The 25,169-nt window shown below is 42.2% G+C and overlaps 1 protein-coding gene across 8 annotated transcripts in view; it reads left to right on the plus strand.

Moving 5' to 3' along the window:
• Positions 1-25,169, plus strand: part of TRAPPC9 (trafficking protein particle complex subunit 9) — an 806,968-nt gene that overhangs the window by 460,945 nt on the left and 320,854 nt on the right. Inside the window, exon 22 of one of the 8 annotated variants that reach the window (XM_037891971.2) lies at positions 10-18,747. The exons of the other annotated variants lie outside the window; for them this stretch is intronic. Coding sequence (XP_037747899.1) covers positions 10-29 — 20 coding nt within the window. The 3' untranslated portion in view covers positions 30-18,747. Of the gene's footprint in view, positions 1-9; positions 18,748-25,169 lie in introns of those variants that run through there. 8 annotated transcript variants of the gene reach the window in all.

The raw sequence follows: 25,169 nt of genomic DNA on the forward strand, positions 1-25,169 counted from the left end.
TTATTTTAGAATTAAAACAGCATTGGTGATATGGTCAGTGGAAAAGGAAATCCAGAATATCATTGAGAGAAATTCAAGAGCAACTCATCTACACAGAAAAAGATCAATGTCTGATAGAAAGATTAAGAGGCTGCAGTTGGGAAACAACCTTGATTTTGTATGAATTCTGTTGCGTATCCTGAGCTTGCTACCCTGCCCCCGCCACCCACCTCCTCCTTTTAACAATCTACATGAGATGCAAGAAAAGTGGAAAAAGCTTTTAAGTATCCTAACAGCCTGAGAGGTGATGGGATAGTCTGGCAACAGCAAACAAGCAAGAAGCAGGGTGTTTTAGCTCCTGAGAAGTATCAAGAGACTAGGATAGTGCACTGAGAAAGGAACTAACTTGACAAAACTAAGACATTTGGCACATTTTAAAAATGTTTCTCAGGTGTCAACAAATGCCTCTGTATGACATACTTTGGATCAGCTGATTGTTCTAATTCTTATTGAAGTTTTACTTCCTAATGTTTTTATGATGATGAGCAAATGATGAATTTGAATTTCAGCTAATATTTGTTCCATATTAACTCAATTAAATAAGTCAACTTTTTAAAATAAATGTCATGCAAAATCTTAGGCTTAGAATTTACTAATGTCAGTTTACTTATTTAATAAAATATTGCTTAGAACAAGGTAATTCATATGAGAGAAATGTAGGAGAGGAAAGAAAGGTGAACAATTAAATGACTAAAGTAGAAATGCTAAACATTTTTTATGAATTGTTAAGGGTTCATACAATAGAGTTGCTGAACTGGATATACTAGTTTTATAGAACAAATGTGATGTTAGGAATAACCAGGAAAATGGATTGGAGTTTAAAATATTATATCAACACATACTTTATTGAGAGGATCTGAATTGGAATCCTCCCTGTGCTTTCAGGTGTCGCTTAGCTCATTCACAAGGCTCTGCTCTTCCTGTTTGTCATGTGGTTTGCTGGAATAGCTGCCTTCTTGTGTTTCTATAACTTAAAATTTTTACAAGGATAGGCTGTTGACTTATCTTTCAACCCCCAATCTGGAGGGCCCGTGGGTTGCTTTTCACTTGGATCTCTTCAACTTGGGTGGCTCTATCAGGAGTTAAAACTCCTGCTGGTATAGCTCTCAGCATCATTGGAACATGCAAGCCTTCCCACCATGTCAAGTTGCAGCCACTATAGAAAGTTTATCGAGAGGATGAGCAAAATAAAAGTTGGGTTTTGTGGCGCAGTTTGTGATGGATAATACTGAGTATGTAGAGAAAAGTGATATGAATATTTTGGCTGACACAGAGTAGGCTGTGTGGATAGAAATTAAGAACAATAAAACTGGGTATATGATTCCTGGAAGATACTTAGCTCACGGGCAGCTTGGAAAAGTAGATCAGGAAATGTATTTATAGATATGAGAGTCCAGTCAGAAACTTTGATTACAGGAGATTTTAATTACTTAGCAATAGATGGAATATGCTAATAGCTATGCAAAAACTCAGAAGTGAACGATATTCATAACTGTACTGCAGGAATGCTTTGAATAGCCTATACCAACATGATATTTTGAGCCAATTTTAGGCAGTGAACCAAAGTGAGATCCTCTGTTCTGGACTGAAATTGGTGAGCTTTTCCTCTCACACCCCCATTTTGAAGTGTTGTTTTTCTCTAGGGGTGGTTTTGGTTTTTTTTTTTTTTTTGTACTGACTTGTGCTCTTGGGCATGATCTTACATCCATTGAAGTCAAGGCAAATCTTTACCTTAACTTCACTAGGCTTTTCATTATGTTGTTGCTTCAGTACTACAAATGATGATTCCTTGTTCAGGCTGAGTTGTCCTTTGCATGTATATCCTTCCAAAATTACAAATATATGGAAACGGGGTGGTGGGGGGGAGGGAAATAAGGCTGCAGTGGCCAGGTTTTTTTAGTTATTTGGTGGAAGGAACTACTTTCACACCTTTCTGTTTAGTTTTTTGGCCGTGTTCCACTTTACAATTTGAACTGGCAATAATTCTAATGTTCCTACTTGGGGAGATTGGGCAACCCAGACCCATACCCAAATGCAGTTTGAAAGTTTTAGACTTTTATCAGTTTATATTGAGATTGTTTCCTTTCTTTTACACAGGTCAAACTTTTTTAATAGGTATCACAAATAATCCACTTTACTCTGTCAAATGCTTTTCCGGCAGCTAATGACAGAAGAGTAAATAATGGCTCAGGCTAATTTTCTAGTTCCTTAATTTGGGTAGTAATCTCTGAAAATGATTAACTTTTGAGTAATATTTGTAGGATATAATTAAGTTTTTTGAAACTGAGGACAAAGCATCTTGGAGTTTCTTGGGTGGTTATTGTGACAGGGAAGATAGTGACACTGAGCCAAAATTTAGCTAGGACACAGAAGTCATACCACCTGTTGAATTTGATGGCAATTGTGCCTGTCAAATTGGGCATGGTCCATGATCACCACAAATTCTTTGGAAATCAGACAGTTCTTGACAAAGATTCTTAGGGTGAGTTGGTTCAGTTTTAAACTTTAGGCATCCGCTTTCCACAGAATTCTGCTGCCTTGAAAAAAGTAACAGAAACATGCAACTGATTTAAAAACAAGAAATCCATCTGGATCTGTCTTGTGATAACTAAATTAATGGTACCCCAACATTGGAAGCCTGAAAAACTATCAACAATAAGAAAATGAAACATAACAGAAGCAGCCTTTGTATGAGTAATTCAATGTACACATTCATAACATCAAATATACGTATATAAGTATTTGCTAACCATTATATAGGAACACTGACAGCTAATTATGTATTTTTCTGTTCAGTATTTTCTGTCTTTTCTTCTAGTTGTTGGTTCCTTTCCCTGTTTTTCTTTATCTCTGCCTTTTTAAATCCTTTGATAAAACTGGAATGTAGCAAAATATTTTCTGTAAGTTTTGTTTTATTATTGCCTCCTATTCAGACTGTCTTGTTTTTCTTTTTATTGAACTATCATCAAAATAAATATATTTTTAAAAGAAAAATGTAACTGTTTGTGGGGTATAGGAACATTAAAACAGTTTAAACTTTTGGTTTTATTTTACAAGGGAACCAACCAAACAAATAAGCTTGAGCTGAAATTTTGTGTTTTCACCCACATCAAATATTTACTGCTGGGTTGTAAACTCTGAATTCTTTTTAGCAGCTCTCTTATATATCAAATTGTCAGGTTGGCCATAACATATACGTGTACCTACAGAAACACCCTGTGATGTTGCAGGAAGAGGAAGAAGATATTTATAGCATCCTCAGATAATAAGAGGAGCAGAGTGACACAAGTGTGTGTTGGTCACCCCATTGGCCCAGTGGGGAGTTTGTACGTACTGTCACACCACTGGTGAGGCTCTCTGTTGGATCAGGCAATTTCGATTAAGGGGACTCAGGGCTCCTGGCAGGGCACGGTAAACATTTCATCTATGCCTCCTGAGCCTCCTGGCTGGGACAAACAATCACAAATGGGCTTTGACCCTCTGCAATGTAAAGTCAACAAACAGCCAGCAGCCTCTAGGGCAGACAGAGCCAATGTTCAGTCTCTACTCTCCTAAGCCAACTGGCTAGGGTAAACAATAGCAGTTAGGGGGCATTGACCCTCTGGGCAGGGCAAAGCAAGCAGTCAGTCTGTAGCCTCTGGGCAGGGGAAAAGCAAAGCAAACAGTTTGTGGCCCCTGAGCCACCTGGCTCGGGTAGGCAATCACAGTTAGGGGGCTCTGACTCTTAAGGCAGGGCGGAGCAAACAAGCAGTCTACCGCCCCTGGGCAGGGCAGGGCAAACGATCTGCCTATGGCTGTAGCCCCAATAATCACACCTAGTGGCAAAAGTGCAGGGGTTGGGGGGGGCATGGGAACCTGGGCCCATCCTACTCCACCAGGTTCTGACCCAGGGCTCCTATGAAGCCGTGAAATTCTCAGTTAATGGTTCAAGCATTAGCTTCTGATACATTCCCTGGGTCACTTCCTACCGCAAGACTCATCTTGGGCATCTTCTCGGCTGGCAGTGTTTTAGCATCCCAGTCAGTCTCTGGGATCGGCTCGTTGTCCACAGCATAGTCCACGTCCATGGTTCCCATCACTTGGAGAGTGGCAGGAGCTTGTAGCACACATCATTCCTTCTTGCCAGCCAGCCCTGATTGAACGGGGCTGCTTCTTTTTATCTGTCCCTTCCACCTGCAGCATGCACAGCATGGGCGATGCAGCGTGGTCTCCTGGGCCCACAGTGATTGGCCAAGCACCATTGGCCCAGGGCAGGATTGGCATACCCTGTCACACAGGGCAAATGTATTTTATAATATGGCTTTGTAAAGCAGAAGTGTTATCAGTAGACGTTGTATTAGACTCTTTTTGTAAAGTTCACATGAAGGTGAGTATTACAGTTTCAGGATCAAGTCCAAACTTACGAGACGTAATAAAGGAAGACAGTTATTGAAAATGATTGCAATTATACAGTGAAAGTAAGAAAGCTTTCCAAATTAGGGTGGTGCACTTTTTTAAATTTTATTTTACGCTTCTGTAAAACATTATGATGATTGCATTCTTAGTTACTCAGATCAAGTCACTGCATCGTTATTTGCTTTTGAAAACTCCATAATTTGGAATGATTGAGCAAAAATTAGTTCCATGAAGAAACAATACAGTAAAATGTTGTTTTGCACAGCATCTTGTATGCATATTCAGAAGCTGCAGGTAAGGGCTGTTGTGTACCAACTACTTCAGGCAGCTGACTGACATTCCTGAGTCTAGATATAAACTCAGTCTTACTTCCGTCTGTAATACGAAAATTTTGTGATTTTAAATGTGCTTAATGTGCCTGTTACAAATATTTAAAACCTGTTTGCCGTCATGTCACAGTTGCAGGGCTAGCTGGACCTTTGTCCCCTTCCAGGTCTCTCTGAGTTCACCCCCTGAGGTGTCAAGCCTTATGTTTTTATCTCTTCTGGGGTGGAATTCTGCAATTCTCCCTCTTAGACTAGGTCATGGGCTACAGCACCTTGTGTATAAAGTGTGCTTACCCAGTAAGTCTGACTGAGTTTGGCATTTGCAGTTCTTCCTTTCAGGGGACCCTGACCAGTGGTGTTACAGTGACTGGACAGCTTTCAAAGCAAAGTACTGTTTAATTTTAACAGTAGAAACAAAGCATTTGGAGAAAAAGGATTTTAAAACAACAATCTACATACATGTCTACCTTATCTAAAGCCCTACCATTCTGTGATGGTAGCCTAGGCAGACATAGCATCTTCAGACATCCTGGTGAGTGCCTGTGTCAGTCTGTTTTCCACAAACAAACTTAAACAACTACCCCTTCTCTTCAGAGAGAGTCCTTTTTAAAAACTGTTATAGTGCTTTTGACCTCTCGTTCCCATGCCTTCTCCAGTCCAGGCATTGTCTTGTAACAACTTTCAAATGTTTCCCGAGGTGAGGGCTGGCTTATCTTGGACCATTCTTTCCCCTTCCTGACTGTTTTTTCCTTTTATAGCCTGATATTAAACTAAGCAATGTATTCATACAGTAAAATCTGAATAACCAGGTCAGCATACAGTATTCATAAACTATTACAGAGCAGCTCCACATCTGTCACACGCTCATTAAAGAATAGTGTTGGAATCCTGCCAGTGGGTATTCTCTTGGACAGTTCTGCTTACATGGGGTTTTGGGGTAGTATGGATGGGCTTAACTGTGTTTAAACTACATTTGGAAACTGTTTTGATTTATGCTTAGCGTGGATGGGGTTTTTCGTTGCAGAGATCTATTATGTTTCCAGGGGTAAAGTACAGATCTTGGTATGTAGCTCATGACAGGTGATACATACAACGGCTTGTAACAACATTTTTTGAAGATTTGTGATACATAATTGTTGATGTTTATAGGCCATTGAAATGAAGAGAGGGGAGAGAAGCACACGTGTTGCGGCAGTATAGGCAACATTGAATTTGAAAGTTGTCACGCCTGTAATGAGGAAAAAATAGGAACTTAATAAAACATTAAAAGAGAGACAACTTAGATTTTTCTTAAAATTACAGAGAACAGTGAACATTAAAGTAATGAGATCTGGAATTTTGTACTGACTCTTGCCTAATAGAAGTAAATTTTTCCAGCTGCTCATTCTAAATATACAGTGTTTATCATGGTAGATACATTTTCAGCTATTAATGTACATACTAATCTCACTGTTAAAACTTGAGAGTAAAGGTACACTGTAAATAATCTTTAACTCTGTGGTAATATTTACAAAATCTTAGTTTTTAATCACTGACAGTATTACTGCCACAGCTGCTCCATCAGTGGGCAGTCTGGATGATCACGGGTAATCTTACATCCCAAGAGGGAGAGAAGTGTCTGCAGATACAAAAAAAATGGATAAGTATTAGCTCCTTGTGAAAGGTTGGCAATAAAAAGCCATGCTCAGTAATTTTTTAGAAAAGATGTTTGTGTGGGATATTTGTACTTTTTTCTTGACATATGAGTGTTTTCCTTCCTACAGCTATGTGAATTAGTGTCTAATTTCTAGGGCTGCTCTTAAGTGTCACCTGTGTGGCATTAACTCCTGTGACAGTACTAGATCTTCCTCTGCCATCTCAAATCCTTGCCAATTACATACTTATTCCTGATAATGGAATGTAATAAATGGTGCACACATACCTATGTTTTGTCATTCATACTGTGACGTTCCCCTTTGGTGTTATCTGGACCGGTCACTGCTAGGTCACTCCAATCTTAGACTCTAGGAGCCAGCCTTACCCTGCTCTGCTGTGAGAACCTCCACTCCTGGGCTGTTCACGCTAGCATGTAAGCTGCTTGGATTGTGCAACTGAATGACACTAGCCAATATCTCTGGTCCCAGACACAACCCTAGGAACCTCTGTCTTGCAGTGTCCAGTTATGCCCACTTGTTCTGTTCTGTTCACAAGATTTCTCTTTTATTTGTTGGGCTGCAAAGATCATGTCTGTGGTATCATGGCCAGCAAGAAAGCAACACTGTGACTCTTGATAAACTGAGTCAACTAGGTAATACTCGAGCCTGTTGAGAATGACCCATGCAAGGATCTTTCCCACTATAGATGGCATTGAGATTCCACGATGGTTGTAACAGATAGATATGCTTCCCTTCATTTTGTATAGATGGACTATGAAACATCCTTATGCTCCTGGGACACAGTACCATGTTTCCATATAGTCTTGAAAATGTTCTTGAGTCTCCTGACCACGTGGGCACCTCCACATTTGTACACTTCAGGTAGAAAGCCATCAGGATCTGGAGATTTGCCCATGGACAGCTGCTTAATGGCCTTAGTACTGTTGTCTAGAGAAGGGTTCATGGACAGCTCTTCCAGCACAGGACACTGCCGGAGGGAGTTGATGGCTTCATCAGACATAGTGGATTGACAGTTCAGGACACTATCAAAGTGCACTGCCCAGCAAGAGAGAATGTCACCTTTGTCTGTGATCAGCAAGTTACCATCTGTACGACTGGATTTTGTGCCTTTGTAGAAGGCCTTTGTAGAAGGCCTTCATGTCATGCTTGTCAGCTGCTTCCTTCAGTTCTGCAGTTGACTTTAGTAAGGCTTTTGATACTGTCACATGACTTTCTCATAAATAAACTACGGAAATACAACCTAGATGCAGCTACTATAAGGTAGGTGCATAACTGGTTGGAAAATCATTCCCAGAGAGTAGCTATCAGTGGTTCACAGTCATGCTGGAAGGGCATAATGGGTGGGGTCCCGCAGGGATCGGTTCTGGGTCTGGTTCTGTTCAATATCTTGATCAATGATTTAGATAAATGGCATAGAGAGTACACTTACAAAGTTTGCTGATGATACCAAGCTGGGAGGGGTTGCATGTGCTTTGAAGGATAGGATTAAAATTCAAAATGATCTGGACAAACTGGAGAAATGGTCTGAAGTAAATAGGATGAAATTCAATAAGGACAAATGCAAAGAACTCCACTTAGGAAGGAACAATCCGTTGCTCACATACAAAATGGGAAATGACTGCCTAGGAAGGAGTACTACGGAAAGGGATCTGGGGTCATAGTGGATCATGAGCTAAATATGAGTTGTCAGTGTAACGCTGTTGCAAAAAAAGCAAACATCTTTTTGGGATGTATTAGCAGGAGTGTTGTAAGCAAGACACGAGAAGTAATTCTTCTGCTCTACTCCGTGCTGATTAGGCCTCAACTGGAGTATTGTGTCCAGTTCTGGATGCCACATTTCAGGACAGATGGTGACAAATTGGAGAAAGTCCAGAGAAGAGCAACAAAAAGGAGTAAAGGTCTAGAAAACATGACCTATGAGGGAAGATTGAAAATATTGGCTTTGTTTAGTTGGGAGAAGAGAAGACTGAGAGGGGACATAACAATTTTCAAGTACATAAAAGGTTGTTACAAGGAGGAGGGAGAAAAATTGTTGTTCTTAACGTCTGAGGATAGGACAGGAAGCAATGGGCTTAAATTGCAGCAAGGGCGGTTAAGGTTGGACAGAGGGAAAAAATTCCTAACTGTCAGAGTGGTTAAGCACTGGAATAAATTTTCCCGGGAGGTGGTGAAATCTCCATCATTGGGGATTTTTAAGAACAGGTTGGACAAACACCTGTCAAGGATGGTCTAGATCCGGGGTTGGCAAACTTTTTGGCCCGAGGGCCACATCGTGGTGCCAAACTGTATGGAGGGCCGGGTAGGGAAGGCTGCACCTCTCCAAACAGCCTGTCCCCCGCCCCCATCCACTCCCTCCCGCTTCCCGCCCCCTGACTGCCCCCCTCAGGACCCCTGACCTATCCAAACCCCCCTGCTCCTTGTCCCCTGACCAACCCTGCGGGAGAGCGGGGACAACAGGGGAGGGGCGGGGGGCTAGCCTCCCCGGCTGGGAACTCAAGGGCAGGGCAGGACGGTCTTGCGGGCCGGATGTGGCCCGTGGGCCATAGTTTGCCCACCTCTGGTCTAGGTCATACTTAGTCCTGCCTTGAGTGCAGGGGACTGGACCAGATGACCTCTCGACGTCCCTTCCAGTTCTATGGTTCTATGATTCTATGAGAGTAGGATGTCAGAACTCTTCTTGACAGCAGTAAGCTGAGCTCCTTGTTTAAGTAGGAATATCTGTGCTGTCCCCAGCAAATGCCTCTGCCTTCAGTCCCATTTATTTACTAACCCACTGTGGAGACTGGGTTGCACAATACACCAGTCTTCTGAGAGAACATTCTTTTGATAAGGTGGTAAACTAAATTTTGCCTATAGCTAATCTATGTGGAAATGTGCTTTTATTATTGTTATCCTGTGTTACGGGATTGATTTAATTCAGTAACAAGAGAAGTCAAATAGCTAGGCTTAATCCGCTTTACTAGTCAAAGATTAATTCAGCATAATAATAATAATGTACTTTATTTATCTACTACTAGCTACTTTCTTGTTTTGGTTACATAACACTTTCAATTTCAATTACAGCTATGACAACAAACAACTCCCATGCTGTGATCAATAAATTTTGCTTCTGAGAGCTGAATGCATCTGTTAGCAATAAAACAATTTACATTCCTGGTTAACAGTTCTTTTTGTGAGAGCTGATTTCCCAATATATCTGTTCACAAGAGTCAGCTTCACAAGCCTAAATAAAGTTTTTTCTTTATCTGGTAACTGCTGCAGCATCTAGAAATTTATGTAACTAAAACTTTGCAAACAGTGTTTTTCCATTTACTCTTTGGCCTGGCTGCAAAGCAGCATGGGCTTTGGCTTAGTTCAGTCAGTATTCAACTTCCCTCACTCAGTTTGTTCCATCCATCTGAGTTTTGTCATTAACCAAGATTGCAAGCTCTTCAGGGGCAAGAACACTCTCACAGATCAAAAATCCTAAACTATGGTGATATGAGAGTTAATTCAACCAGTCATCAACCTTATTATACAGCTAATTTGCATGTGACAGTTTCATTGGTTGCATGAAGGAAATTGCACAGATGGTGGTTTACTTGGCTCAGTTACCACAATTCTTCAAAACCATTCACACAACACAAAAGGCATACATAATAACCACAAACAATAGCTTCTCACCATAGCACAAACCCCTCAAATCACCACTTGCACAAATCAACACAAAATCCCCCAGCATAACCCTTGAGACACAAACCAGCGCAGCAATCCACACAACAACACAGTAATATCAAGCACGCACAACCCCACACCACACCATACACCTCTCATTCTCTACAAGAACACATCATCGAGGGTCTACCAGCACAACACACACACTTGACTACCCTCACTCATGCTTACCATAAAACCATTAACTTGAGTGGAAAATCCTTGGGTTATCACTAGTGTTGACACAAGTGTTTACTAATTTGGCTTATCACCACTCTACTATCTTTCCCTTCGGATTTTGTCATACTATAGTTTGTTCTTCTAATTGGAATCCCACTTCCATTCATTGGGAGATAAATGTTTCTAAGCTGCACATATTCCAGAACTCTCAAGTTATTTTCTCTCTCACCAAATTTTCAAGCTAGCCTGGTGACTTCACGTATATGGAGCACACTAATTTCAATACCTGGCTCTTTGGGGTATGTTTGGAAATCAATGGTAAGAATTGCCTGGTTTCAGCACTGCAGGTGTGAGGTTTGAGTATTTGACTAATTAGCCTACCTATGAGAAGAAACTCTGAAATCAGGTGTCTGAGTAGCAAAGTCCATATAGTTTAAAACACAGTTTAATTGGGTTAGTGTTCTTGCAGAAGAGGTAGTATAAAATCTAGAAAAGGGACTGTATACAAGAAAGGTCTCTATAGACTTCTTGTATTGTTCAGCAGTACAAAAGAGGTAGAAGTTCTTTGAGTGATGGTCCCCAGCTGTATTGCACTGGACGTGCACATGCACCGGAGACTGGAAAAGTTTTCATTGGCAGTGTCCATTGGTCCACGGCTGTGACCTCTACCTCCTTGTGCTCTGAACCAAGGTGTGAACTGACTGCCTCTTCAGCTCCTTTCTACCACCCTTGGCTTGAGATAGAACCCCACCAGTGTCGTCAGCTTTGTTAGCATTCCTGCTTTCAATTAAATTTTCTTCTATAAAGAGTTTTTATATTTTTCTAGATTGTTAGCTAATTTGAGTGATTATTTAGATAGACAGTGTTAGTAAGGGACTTGACTCCCCCACCTGATACCCCCCACTACGTGAGATATTTATTATACCTAAGAACCCCAGCTTCAAGTCCTGTGTGGCCTGCCCTCCGGTCTTATTGGTTAGTGATTTCCATTGCGTTTGTTTGTATTTCTTTGGGGGGGCTATCCTACATCCCCTCCAGTTGTAATGTCTGTTGTTCCTTTCGCATTTAAACCCAGATATCTTGAGAGTTCTAGCTCAGAAAACTCTTGATCAAATGCTCAATGAGACTGCGGTCCGACCCCTGTACATTGGCTGGAGGTACCAAGAACTGTCCCTCCAAGCATGGTACTCCTGGGCTCCAGATCATCAGAGGGCAGAGTTAAGGACCCTAGCAGGCGGAGCAGACAGGAGGAGCGCAAGTACTCTCACAAAAAGTGAGAAAAATCCCCTCCCAAGTCCTCATCCAAGAAGAGGTCATCTTCCCCTACACCCTCCATGTCTGGTGAGACTCCATGTCCCAGTATTGGTGTGTTGGAGCTCATAGGGAACACAGGTCTGAGTTGTCAGTACTGAGAGCTAACAGTGCTCCAAAATCACTGACGGGTGTGACTGGCTCCAGCGCCATCAAGGAAAAGAAGGAGAGATTGACCCCTACATTGACAGTACTGTCCCATTTCACTGCCCAACCAAAATCAGCATCATCGACTGTGCCAAGAGGCAGAAGCCCCTCACGCTCTCCATCCCTCATGGCTGACAATACTATCCTCAACAGCCTGGCTATGTATTCTGACCCGGTGTTGATGATACCTTGGAAATGGCGATCACTAGAGAGGTGCCCACACCTTTGATGCCCCATTCGTTGCTACTGCTGACCGGCCGAGGTGTCACAAGACACCCAGTACTAGCAGTCCACTTGTGAAATCTGAGGACTTGTACTTTTCTGGAACACTTGAGACTGAGACAGTGGCTCCACAGATCATATTGAGATGTGATATTAGCCCCTATAGAAGTTGCACAGTCTTTTTAGGGCACCCTTTCACTCCTACAGGACACACTACCCAGCTTGAGACCAATGGCACTTACCCCATTGGAACCTCTTCCTTATCCATATGATCCCTCACACTGACCCTACTGTGGCTCCTGGGATCCATATCTGAGACCTCCTGAGATCAGAGGATCAGAGAGGGAGTTCAAATGTAGGTTGTCTCATAAGGAAGAACCACACCTCACTCAGGGGCACTATGAGGAGGAAGAACAACCTGAACAAAAGGACCTACTTGCCTTTGAGGCACTTTTGTCCTCATCTTCTGATGAAGCAGTTGCATGTGCCTCACCATCGCCACCTGATGAAGATAAACATTTCCAGGAGCTCTCAAGGAGAATTGTGGATGCGCTCCAGATTCCCCTGGAAGAAGTTCAGGAAATCATTCTCAAGCTGCTTGATATTCTCCAGAGTGCAGGCCCTAGCAAGGTTGCACTTCCAATCAAGGAGACCATACTAAGAACCAGCCAAGATGGTCTGACAAACCCAGCCACTTTTGCCCCCACTCTGAAAAGAACAGAGAAGAAATACTCTGTACCCTCTAAAGGGCAGAATGCTTGTTTTTGCCCCCCATCCCAAGGTCCCCAGTGGTTCAGGCCATCATTGAGCATTATTGTTTGCACCAACCTAGGTCTGGTACCTCCAACAAGGATCAAAATTAGACCTCTTTGGAAGAAAGAGTTTCACACCAGCTAGCCTACTATTCCACATTGAGAATTATCAGGCCTTGATGGCTAAATGTAATTTCATTAATTATAATAAGCTTTCTGAGTTCACCAAGAAATTACCCCTATTGTTTAGATTACAATCCCAGGCCATCATCAACGATAGTAAGCTTAATAGCTAGATTGCCTCTCCAAGCTTCAGTAGACGCAGCAGATACAGCTTCTCACTCCATGGTGACATCGGCTGTCATGAAACAAACTCCAGGGCGCCAAACTACTGGGTTTCCCAGTGAAGCTTATGCTACTGTGGAGGATCTTTCTTTCAAGGGCAACAGCCTATTCAGTGACAAAAAGTCACTGCATACCATTAAGGACTCCATACAACCCTTTGCTTCCTGGGTATATACACCCTGGCACCTCAGAAAATACTCCAAACCACTGCCAGACAAACAACATCCTGCTCTTTAGTAGTTTACCGCCAAAGATCCTGAGAGGCTCCCAGGAAGTACCAGGGAGTGCAGCACAGCAGAAGAACATTCCTCTGTCATTCACTCCCCACACCCATCTTCCCACAAAATAATACTTTTGACAGGACCCTCAAGAGCTGCAAACCAGCCTCCTTATCACCTAGCATCCATAATCCATTCAGTGGCCATCTGGTCTGTTTCTCCCAGGCGTGACATCATATCATGTTGAACAGATGGGCCTAGAGATTGTTACTACCAGTTACATTATAGTATTTCTGTCCATCCATACCACAAAACCCCCTTCCCTGTCCCTCTTCAGGGACCCCTTTCATGAGAGGACACTCAGAGAGGAGGTAGACTCCTTGCTCCAGCTAGGAGTGATAGCGGAAGGGGGTGTTATTCAAGGTATTTCCTTATTCCCCAAAAGAAGGAAGATTGGAGACCAATTCTGGATCTCAGATAACTGAGTATCTTCATCTGCCATTCAAGATTCAAAATGATCACCCTTTACCTTTTATAATCTCCTCTCTGAACAAAGGTGGCTGGTGTGCAGGTCTTGATTTGAAGGATGCCTATTTCCACATAGACATTCACCCAGCACACAGGAGGTTCCTGCATTTTTACAGTGGGCCGAGACCATTATTAATGCAGGCTGCTTCTTTTCAGTCTCTTGATGACCCCAAGGATTTTCATGAAGGTGCTATCCATGGTGGCAGTATATCTGCATACCCAGGGCACTCAGGTAGGTATTTCCCTATCTCAACAACCAGTTGCTCATGAGTCGATCGTACTGGGAGGTACAGGTGACAATCCTGCCAGAACCTTTCATCTGCTGCTGAAACCTAGGCCAGTCTGGGACTTCAGCCTTGGATTGTGAGCACTCATGAATCCTCCATTAAAACCTTTAGCCGCCTCCTTCATTTGTCTCTGAAGGTGGCCTTTCTGACTGCTATCTCCTCTACCACAAGAACAGTTGAGCTTGGGTCCCTTATGGCAGACCCCTCCCTACACAGTCTTCCAAAAGGAGAAGGTTTCTGTGACATTACCCTCCCCTCCACCCCCCATATTCATCCCAAAGGTTCCCTCTGAATGCCACATGATTCAGGTCATACACCTACCTCTTTTCTGCCCAAAGTATCATGCCACCAGAGAAGGTAAGAAGCTTCATTCTCTGGATGTCCATCAAGCCTTAGCTTTCTACTGGCTAAGGACAAAACCCTTCAAGAAATCTGCAAGACTCTGTTTCCTTTGCTGAACAGATAAGATGGGAAGCAGTCTTCTCACAGAATCTTTACAAATAGATTTCAGGTCACATCCTGTTTTGCTATGTGTTGACGACACCTCTCCCACAAGGTGTGAGAGTCCCCTTGACTAGAGGTCAGGCTTCTCAATAGCTTATATTCAGGGTGTCGCTATTCTGGAGATCTGTAGAGCAGCCAAGGGTGGCTGTGTGCACACCTTAACTAGATCGTTTAGTTTTTATCATTTTATCATACCTATTTTATCATACCCAATAATTTGGGTATTGAGTGTTTTGAATATAACTTATTTACATGTAAACAGTGACTCACGGGGAGACTTGTGAATTACTGTGTTTTGGAAATCAGCAGGTAAGTTAACAGATACAGTAAAAAAGCAAAAATACAGCATTAGAAAATGTCCTTTGCTTGTTTCTTTTAAGAGGTGTAAATTAGAAATGTAAAGGGATTACTTCCTTCCACAGGAAACCTTTCCTAATTGTTCCAGTCTCCATCCCTCACCCCCCACCCCCAAATTAGGTGAGGTGCTTGCCCACAAACCAAGAAGATTCCCAAAGTGTCTCACACAGCCAGGGTCATCCTCACATAGACTATGCCTTCAGAAGCAGCCTGCAGTGGAGTAGTGCTTCTAGGTACTCAATCTAGAGGCAGTTGCCTCCTGGACACACCTAAATGGGGAATCTTGATGATGGAGGATTCAGACATTACAGTTTGAGATTAATTCCTTTTTCTAGGGAATCTTCGCTGGTATCAGTTGTAATATCAAATAGAAGGTTTTTAAAAACACTGTGAAGAGAGGAGAGAATCTTCCTTTTTTTTTGTTTTGTTTATACACTAAATCATACAGTTTTGATAGAAAAATTAAATCTGGTACATCTAAAATCAAATTATGAGCTACACAGATGCAGGTTTTGTGTCATTTGCGACTGCTCTATGTTGTACTCACTAATCCTTTTAATGAAGAGCTTTTAGCATGGAACAGATTCTATTTATAGTAAAACCATTAGAGCATAAAGCTCCTCATTGCCATTCTGCGGCAAGTAGCTCTAGTGTTTGTCAGTGGGAAAGAGGTATTTTTAGCTGCAGCATGCAGAAGGGAGGCTCAAAGGTCAAGAATTCTGATGGGGATGTGTTCTGCTACATCAGTGCTCTCACACATCTGTTGTTTACTCTCATTAGCTCTTCAATAGTAAGAACATTTCTTTATTGTGACACTGAAGGTAAAGCATCAAAAGGATTCCAAGCATGAAACAAATGATCAGGAAAAGATGGTGTAGCCAATTGTGTTAAATGTTCTACTTCACCTTGAGTGTGTGATTTTCTTTTCCCAAAGACTTCATTCAGTAATATATTAGTCAAAAAGATTCTGCTCTAGGAACTTTAATTTTTATTTTATTCTATTCTCCAAGAAATAGCAGTCAGCTGAAGAAGTAAAGAGTTTTAGGTATATATTCTTTTGATTGACATCTAAGCTATTCATTTTCTTAACAATGCATTGCAACAGTATGGAAGAAATAACATCAATGTATAGTTCGATAAGAATTGTGGTTTATTATTATGTACAATTTGCAATGCAGAATAGCTCATAGTCACCAATCAGGATCAGAGGCCCATGGGCTGGGCATGCTACAGACACAAAGTAAGACAATGCCATCCCCAAATTACATGCAGGCCAAACAGAGACAGGACATTCATAGCTTGTAAGGCCAGAAGGGACCACTGTGATCACCTAGTGTGACTTCCTGCATGACACAGGCCATAGAACTTCTCATAACAGGAGGGTATTGCGAACATGAGGTGGGAGAAGGGAGGGAAGAGGAAGACAAGGGTGATAATACTAGGAATACGTGGTTGCATATATTACCTAACTGTGTAGCTTGGAGGCTTTATAGTTTCTTCTGGTTTTGTTTTTATGTAAGATCTGGGGGAAATGTATTAATAATCGCCGCACTGAAAAGGGGTGGGAATCCATAAAAAAGACTGGGAGTAGAAAAAAGCTTTTAAGAAAGATGGCCTGTAAAAATAACACGAAAATCAGGTAACATCAGCCTGGGATTTTATGCAATTTTAAGGGACATAAGGGTTGCCAGCACACTCTGTTATTAAGACCAGAAAGCACTGATGTAGCACTTTTAGTACAAAGCACTTTACATTGTTAGACAAATCATGCATGGTAAGCTCTAGATCTATAGGTACACTGCTTTTTCAATTCATAGTGATGTGAATTTAATTATAGTTGCCTTTTAAAAATTCTCTCTCATACCCACACTGCTATATATTATTCTTTGCTCTGTTATATGGATGCCATTATCACATAACTTGTAAAATAGAATACTTTGTGTCAGCAAATTGTTATATTCTTTTATAATAGCCTAAGTCTTTTTCTATGCTCAAGACAACATTTAATACCATCTTCCTCCACCCCTGTCAATAGTTAATTTATGGAAGTCCATATAGTAATGGTGGTGGTTGTTGTTCTGCTGTTATTATTGTGTTGTTATGTTTATTACAGTAGTGTCAGGTAGCAGCCGTGAGTGGGGCCCCATTGTCCTAAACATTGCACAAATATAGAGTAATGGACAGTCCCTGCCATAAAGAGCTTACAATCTAAATAGACAAGACAAAGGGTAGGGGAAAGGAATGTAACAAAGAAACAGAGTGAACAGAGTGGTGGGCTGCAAAACAACATTTTGGTGTCACAATTATTTTCTTTTTTAATTCTTTGGGTTGGGTATAGTTAAACTGTGATTAGCTACATGAAAAGACAAAGCCAGGGAGAGGGGACTTTGAAGGAGAAGGGAGAAAAGGAAAGAAAAGAAGGAAGGTGAGGAATAGACGGCAGGTGGAGGGAGCCTGAGATGGAGACTGTGCAGGTGGGGTTGGAGTAAACAGCCAGTCAGGACATGGGAGAGAATTTTCAGAGCAAGTATTGTGGAAAGCAGTCTTATGACATCACCAGTGTTCGCCAGTTCACACTAATGCACTTCCTAAAGATGCTTCTGTGCTGGCTCCTGCTGGCTTTGGGGTATTTTTGGCCTCTGTGTCAGGCTCCTTCCAAGAATTTGTTTTTTTATCGAGCTCTTACACAGTCATGGATCTGAGAGGCACTTGCAGGGAAGGATTGTCCTGTCTGGGTCCCATCTTTCTCCCTCTTCCTCGCCAAATACTGGAGTATTTATTCAAGCTGTTTCTGAAGTAGTCATCTGCACATAGGGTTACACAGCCTCTCCCAAAAAGACAAAGTAGTAATGACATTAATAGTGCTTGTATAGAACTGAGGAATTCCTCCTTCACGTGTGCTCAGATCATTTTATCATGTTCTTACCATTAATATATTTTAAAGAAAGAAAAGCTTTGTAGATTTTAAAACGTTCCTTACGGATGTGGGAAAAATTGGGACATCCTTAGGTTTCTTGCAAAAGAAACATTTCCCCCCCCCGGATTCTTAGTCTGTAGAAGGAGTCAACATAGGTGCAGAAGGTAAAAGCTTAACCAAGGTCATACACTGCCACACAGTGACTGTGACTAGGCATCTGTAAAACAGGAAGTTCTTTTACTGTAGCTTTTGGGGGGTTGGAATTGGAATCAGGGCGTTCGTGGAGAGGGTCCCTCTCTGAGGGGAAGGATTTGTACTAGGCCCCAAGCTAGTAAAATAATGCTTAAAATCAGTTGTTAATATTCTGTGTTTGAATGCAAGTACTTCTCGTCACCTAACTGCTCAAGTATTCAGATATTCCAAATACACCCTCCCCCTTCTTTTGTTGTATTAATGGCACCATTTGTTTTGATGCTGGTTATGTGAATTTCTGTGCAGTTTTACTGTCTCTGTTAGTTTAAAGTTAGCAAAACAGAAAGCATTTAATCCTTATTTGGGTTTGAAACAGGTTTAATTACCGTAATGATGGTATCTTTGTTTAACTTGCAACCATTGTGACAACTCTTTTTTGTAATTAGTTTCCATGCAGGTAGCTGTTACTGTACTGTTGTACTTTGCCATATTGGTTGAATTTGTAAGAATAGTTGTAAGAAATGCTCCTCTGAAATTTTCTTTTACAGACCGTGTAATTGGTGGTGAGAAGTAAAAGACAGCTCTGCTTCCAAGAGTCGTAGTTTAACTCTCAAGGTGACTGAAGCATTGATATAAATTTGAAGCTTTAGTGAGATACAGGCTCCTAGTGACTGTGATCATATAATCATAGAATATCAGGGTTGGAAGGGACCTCAGGAGGTCATCTAGTCCAACCCCTTGCTCAAAGCAGGGCCAATCCCCAACTAAATCATCCCAGCCAGGGCTTTGTCAAGCCTGACCTTAAAAACCTCTAAGGAAGGAGATTCCAGGTAACGCATTCCAGGTAACGCCTCCCTAGGTAACGCATTCCAGTGTTTCACCACCCTCCTAGTGAAAAAGTTTTTCCTAATATCCAACCTTAACCCCCCCCACACTGCAACTTGAGACCATTACTCCTCCTTCTGTCATCCACTACCACTGAGAACAGTCTAGATCCATCCTTTTTGGAACCCCCTTTCATATAGTTGAAAGCAGCTATCAAATCCCCCCTCATTCTTCTCTTCTGCAGACTAAACAATCCCAGTTCCCTCAGCCTCTCCTCATAAGTCATGTGTTCCAGGCCCCTAATAATTTTTGTTGCCCTCCGCTGGACATTCTCTAATTTTTCTATATCCTTCTTGTAGTGTGGGGCCCAAAACTGGACACAGTACTCCAGATGAGGCCTCACCAATGTCGAATAGAGGGGAATGATCACATCCCTCGATCTGCTGGCAATGCCCCTACTTATACATCCCAAAATGCCATTGGCCTTCTTGGCAACAACAGCACACTGCTGACTCATATCCAGCTTCTTGTCCACCGTAACCCGTAGGTCCTTTTCTGCAGGACTGCTGCCTAGCCATTTGGTCCCCAGTCTGTAGCGGTGCATGGGATTCTTCCGTCCTAAGTGCAGGACTCTGCACTTGTCCTTGTTGAACCTCATCAGATTTCTTTTGGCCCAATCCTCTCATTTGTCTAGGTCCCTCTGTATCATATCCCTACCCTCCAGCGTATCTACCTCTCCTCCCAGTTTAGTGTCATCTGCAAACTTGCTGAGGGTGCAATCCACACCGTCCTCCAGAACATTAATGAAGATATTGAACAAAACCGGCCCCAGGACCGACCCTTGGGGCACTCCACTTGATACCTGCTGCCAACTAGACATGGAGCCATTGATCACTACCTGTTGAGCCCGACAATCTAGCCAGCTTTCTATACACCTTATTGTCCATTCATCCAACCCACACTTCTCTAACTTACTGGCAAGAATACTGTGGGAGACCATGTCAAAATCTTTGCTAAAGTCAAGGAACAACACGTCCACTGCTTTCCCCTCATCCACAGAGCCAGTTATCTCGTCATAGAAGGCAATTAGATTAGTCAGGCATGACTTGCCCTTGGTGAATCCATGCTGACTGTTCCTGATCACTTTCGTCTCCTCTAAGTGCTTCAGAATTGATTCCTTGAGGACCTGCTCCATGATTTTTCCAGGGACTGAGGTGAGGCTGACTGGCCTGTAGTTCCCAGGATCCTCCTCCTCCCCTTTTTAAAAGATGGGCAGTACGGCAGCCGTTTTCCAGTTGTCCGGGACCTTCCCCGGTTGCCATGAGTTTTCAAAGATAATGGCCAATGGCTCTGCAATCACATCCGCCAACTCCTTTAGCACTCTCGGATGCAGCGCATCCGGCCCCATGGACTTGTGCTTGTCCAGCTTTTCTAAATAGTCCTGAACCACTTCTTTCTCCACAGAGGGCTGGTCACCTCCTCCCCATGCTGTGCTGCCCAGTGCAGCAGTCTGGGAGCTGACCTTGTTCGTGAGACAGAGGCAGAAAAAGCATTGAGTACATTAGCTTTTTCCACATCCTCTATCACTAGGTTGCCTCCCTCATTCAGTAAGGGGCCCACACTTTCCTTGACTTTCTTCTTGTTGCCAACATACCTGAAGAAACCCTTCTTGTTACTCTTAACATCTCTTGCTAGCTGCACCTACGGGTGTGATTTGGCCTTCCTGATTTCACTAGCAATACTTTTACACTCTTCCCTGGTCATTTGTCCAATTTTCCACTTCTTGTAAGCTTCTTTTTTGTGTTTAAGATCAGCAAGGATTTCACCGTTAAGCCAAGTTGTTCGCCTGCCATATTTATGATTCTTTCTACACATCGGGGTGGTTTGTCCCTGTAACCTCAATAAGGATTCTTTAAAATACAGCCAGCTCTCCTGGACTTCTTTCCCCCTCATGTTATTTTCCCAGGGGATCCTGCCCATCAGGTTCCTGAGGTTGTTGTCAAAGTCTACTTTTCTGAAGTCCAGGGTCCGTATTCTGCAGCTCTCCTTTCTTCCCTGTGTCAGGATCCTGAACTCAACCATCTCATGGTCACTGCCTCCCCGGTTCCCATCCACTTTTGCTTCTCCTACTAATTTGTCCTGGTTTGTGAGCAGTACGTCAAGAAGAGCTCTGCCCCTAGTTGGTTCCTCCAGCACTTGCACCAGGAAATTGTCCCCTACACTTTCCAAAAACTTCCTGGATTGTCTGTGCACCGCTGTATTGCTCTCCCAGTAGATATCAGGGTGATTGAAGTCTCCCATGAGAACCAGGGCCTACAATCTAGTAACTTCTGTTAGTTGCCGGAAGAAAGCCTCGTCCATCTCATTCCCCTGATCCGGTGGTCTATAGCAGACTCCCACCACGACATCACCCTTGTTGCTCACACTTCTAAACTTAATCCAGAGAAACTCAGGTTTTTCTGCAGTTTCATACTGGAGCTCTGAGCAGTCATACTGCTCTCTTACATACAATGCAACTCCCCCACCTTTTCTGCCCTGCCTGTCCTTCCTGAACAGTTTATACCCATCCGTGACAGTGCTCCAGTCATGTGAGTTATCCCACCAAGTCTCTGTTATTCCAGTCACATCATAATTCCTTGACTGTGCCAGGACTTCCAGTTCTCCCTGCTTGTTTCCCAGGCTTCTTGCATTTGTGTATAGACACTTGAGATAACGTGCTGTTTGTCCTGCTTTCTTAGTATGAGGCAGGAGCCCTCCCCTTTCCCATTCTCCTGCTCATGCTTCCTCCCGGTATCCCACGTCCCCACTTACCTCAGGGCTTTGTTCTCCTTCCCCTGGTGAACCCAGTTTAAAGCCCTCCTTACTAGGTTAGCCAGCCTGCTTCCGAAGATGCTCACCCCTCTCTTTGTTAGGTGGAGCCTGTCCACCTTCTGTTAAATTCTTCAAAGATAAGGTAAAAGCAGGTACATAGAGCTTTTGCCTTTTGTTCAGAAATGATATATCTTAGCTCCCCATCATGTAGTTCTTCTTTGAATGATAGTCTCTGTGGATGCTCCACTTCAGGTATGCATGCCTCTTTGGTTGGTTGCAAGCAAACTAGATCATGTCACAAACATTGGTGGGGCATTGCCTACAATTTCTAGACCAGATGGCCTCATCTATGTTCACGACATCTCATGCAAAAATACATCTCCACTATTTTCATGGCTCTGTGCAGTTTACATTCCCAACAAACATTGATTAGTTATTGCAGCCTCGATTCCACAGAGAGTTCTGCAATCACTCACTTGGGGGAAGGACACCCCCCTCTCCCCCGCACACACAGTTTGAATGGGGATGCAGTTTACCTCACTTATTTTATCAAAAATGATTGTGTCCTGTGCATCACTCATCAGCTGGGGAACATATTTTAGCTTCCACAAAAGAAGACCTTTCATAAATGTTTTTTTGGTGAAGAAGAAAGCACTGGCCTGTACTTTGTTCTCAGATTGCAGATTTTGTAAAATGTTACACAACCTGGCTATAAATTCTGCCCTCAAATGCACATGTCTGACTTTCATTCAGAGATTCAAGGCCAAGGGAGACCATTATGATCATCTACTGTAACCTTCTGCATAACGGGGGCCAGAGAATGTTATCCAGTGATTCTTTCATTCAGCCCAATAACTTGTGCCTGAAGTCAAATATATCCTTTAGAAAGAGATCCATTCTTGATTTAAAGATTGCAAGTGACGGAGAATCCACCACATCCCTTCTGTAAATTGTTCCAATGATTAATTACCCTTCCTGTTAAAAATGGATGTCTTATTTCCAGTTTGAATGTATCTATCTTTAACTTCTGCCCACCGTATGCACACATCCTAGGGCAGCATTTCTCTCTGAAGCCATCTAAATTTGCAAAGCAAAGATTGTAATTTTTTCCCAACCGTTATGTAAAGTTTGCTGGTGAATGATTTAGGGTATAAGGCTAGTCATCCTAGCACCAGTTATAGAATCAAATCAGAATTTCTTATTTCTGGGTCATATACAGAACACCATGCAGCAAGGTAAACAACAGAGGGTAAAGATGTCATGTTTAAAGTAGAAATTTTGATTTTTCCTGATCTGCTAGGTGATTAGGTGACTACACTAATTGTTTTATAATGTTTAAATGTAGGCCAACATCTTCAAACTTGGGTGCCCAGATAAGTAGCCTTATTTTCAAAGGTATTCAGCAACCACAGCTTCCAGTGTTTTCAGTTGAAGCTATGGGTATCTCAGCACCTATGAAAATAAGACCATTTATTTAGGCATCTGATTCTGAACATGCTGGCCTAACGTTAACAGCCATCATTAAAAGAATACTACAACTTTTTGAAAGTTTTATTTTAAAACATTTGACTACATAAAGATAACAATTGTGTTACACCAGGATTTCTTCCCATACTTTAATTTTTGAACTCAGTGCATTCTCTTTCCTGAAAGCCCCATACCTTTCATAGAAAAATAACTGTTTAAAGCTGTTTTTTTTTCTATAAAGTACGTATCTCATCATTCAGACTAACAATAATACAACCATCCTCTACTTGCTTAGTGCGGACTGGAACTTACCATCAAGTTTCAAATCAAATCAAAATTTCAATTCTATACCGGAATTAGATAGAAATATTAAGGTATCCTTTAAATAAGGTAGTCAGATCTATGACATTCGCAACATAATGAAACTTGATCAGGTTCATCAGGACATTATATAATGTATATTTATACTGAAATTGAGGTTTTGTGGATCTCTTATGATCCATGGATTTACAGTGACCATCTGTTGGATATAACTGGCATAGGCAAAGGCTGATTTTTTTGTTCGCTTTTTCAGTGGATAATACTAAAATTATTGTATTGTTTTTATTATAGCAGGAGCCTAAATGACTACTTCAGTTAAGTTTGTATAAGAGTTTACATTCCAACCTCCTGTTTTCAGTAGCCCATAACTCTGAAAGCTGAAATTATTCAGGCTTATTTTTTTCTGAAAGATGACACTTTTTAAGCTTGAGGAAAAAAATCTGTTTTAGTATGAGAAATGTAAAATTGTATACTTTTAAACCTATTTTAAAAAAATCACTGCCTTTTTTTAAAAACAGCAGCTCTACAATCAAAAATGCTGAGGGAAGTATATTTAAGTTTGGTATGGAAATAGTCTGGTCTGCGCCCTGTTACCGGCGAGCCACGCCTCGAGCCTCTCTGCCCTTGTCCAGAGACCAGAAGGGGCTGTGAAGCTTCTGCCTATCACGGTCAGAAGCATGTCAGCTGGGAGAGGGTGACCGTTGGCAGGACATCCCCCATAATGGGGAGCGTTGCCGAAGCGGTGGAGACCGTGGTGGTCCAAAAGCGGGTTTACCCCGTGACCAGGACCCGCAGGGGCTGGAGTGGACGGCACCGGGAGGGACATAATTTCTTGCGCTGCTTGCAGGGCCTCCAGTGTGGATAGCACCCAGAGCTGACGAGGACCTGCACCGCTATTCAGCCCCCCAAAACTCCCATCTTCCAGAATTCTGTGGTATACTGTACTCTTTGTTGTCACTTACTTGCCATCTCAAAAGGAGAATGCAGAATTTATGACCTAGGGTTATCTCTTTAGGCCTACACTATTTCAGCTAAATTCCAGCTTTTAGCATAAATGCTCCCTAAAGGCCTTAAATTAAAATAATAGGCCCTTAGCTATATACTAAGCTTAATAATCCATCTACTTATGTCCACCTATTTGCCCCCGATGCATGTTCCAAACTAATAAGCAATACATACCTGCCAATCTTACACATGTCATTTTACCTCTAGCAAACATAAAATCACCCATGAGACAGAGTCCTAGGTCATACAATCAGGTTGGGGTCAACTTTTCTATCACAAAATGTAATTAGCTCCTGCCCATTTGATCAGGCTGCTGTGCACAGCAAAGCCTGAGGATTTTGGAGAGGGCTGCTGAATCTTGGCATGATTGGAGTTTCGATTCAAAAGAGACACTGAAAACTGGATTAAAATGGTTGTTCTGGATCAGGATTGAGCTGCATTGGCAGAGATCTGTGGAGAATTTTACAACCCATGCCAGGATTGCTTCTGAAGATTCTCAGTCTAAGCCATTTTAATTGCAGGACAAACTGCAGGTTTTTCAGTTGGTATGGAACAATATCTTTTGAATCCTATTTCTGTAATCTAGCTAATCAATCTCTCTATCATATGTATAGTGTCAGTCAACACAGTAGCTCCAATTGAAGGTTATAATGCTGTACCGATTGTCATCGG

Source organism: Chelonia mydas, chromosome 2 (assembly GCF_015237465.2).
Source record: "Chelonia mydas isolate rCheMyd1 chromosome 2, rCheMyd1.pri.v2, whole genome shotgun sequence".
Taxonomy (NCBI): domain Eukaryota; kingdom Metazoa; phylum Chordata; order Testudines; family Cheloniidae; genus Chelonia; species Chelonia mydas.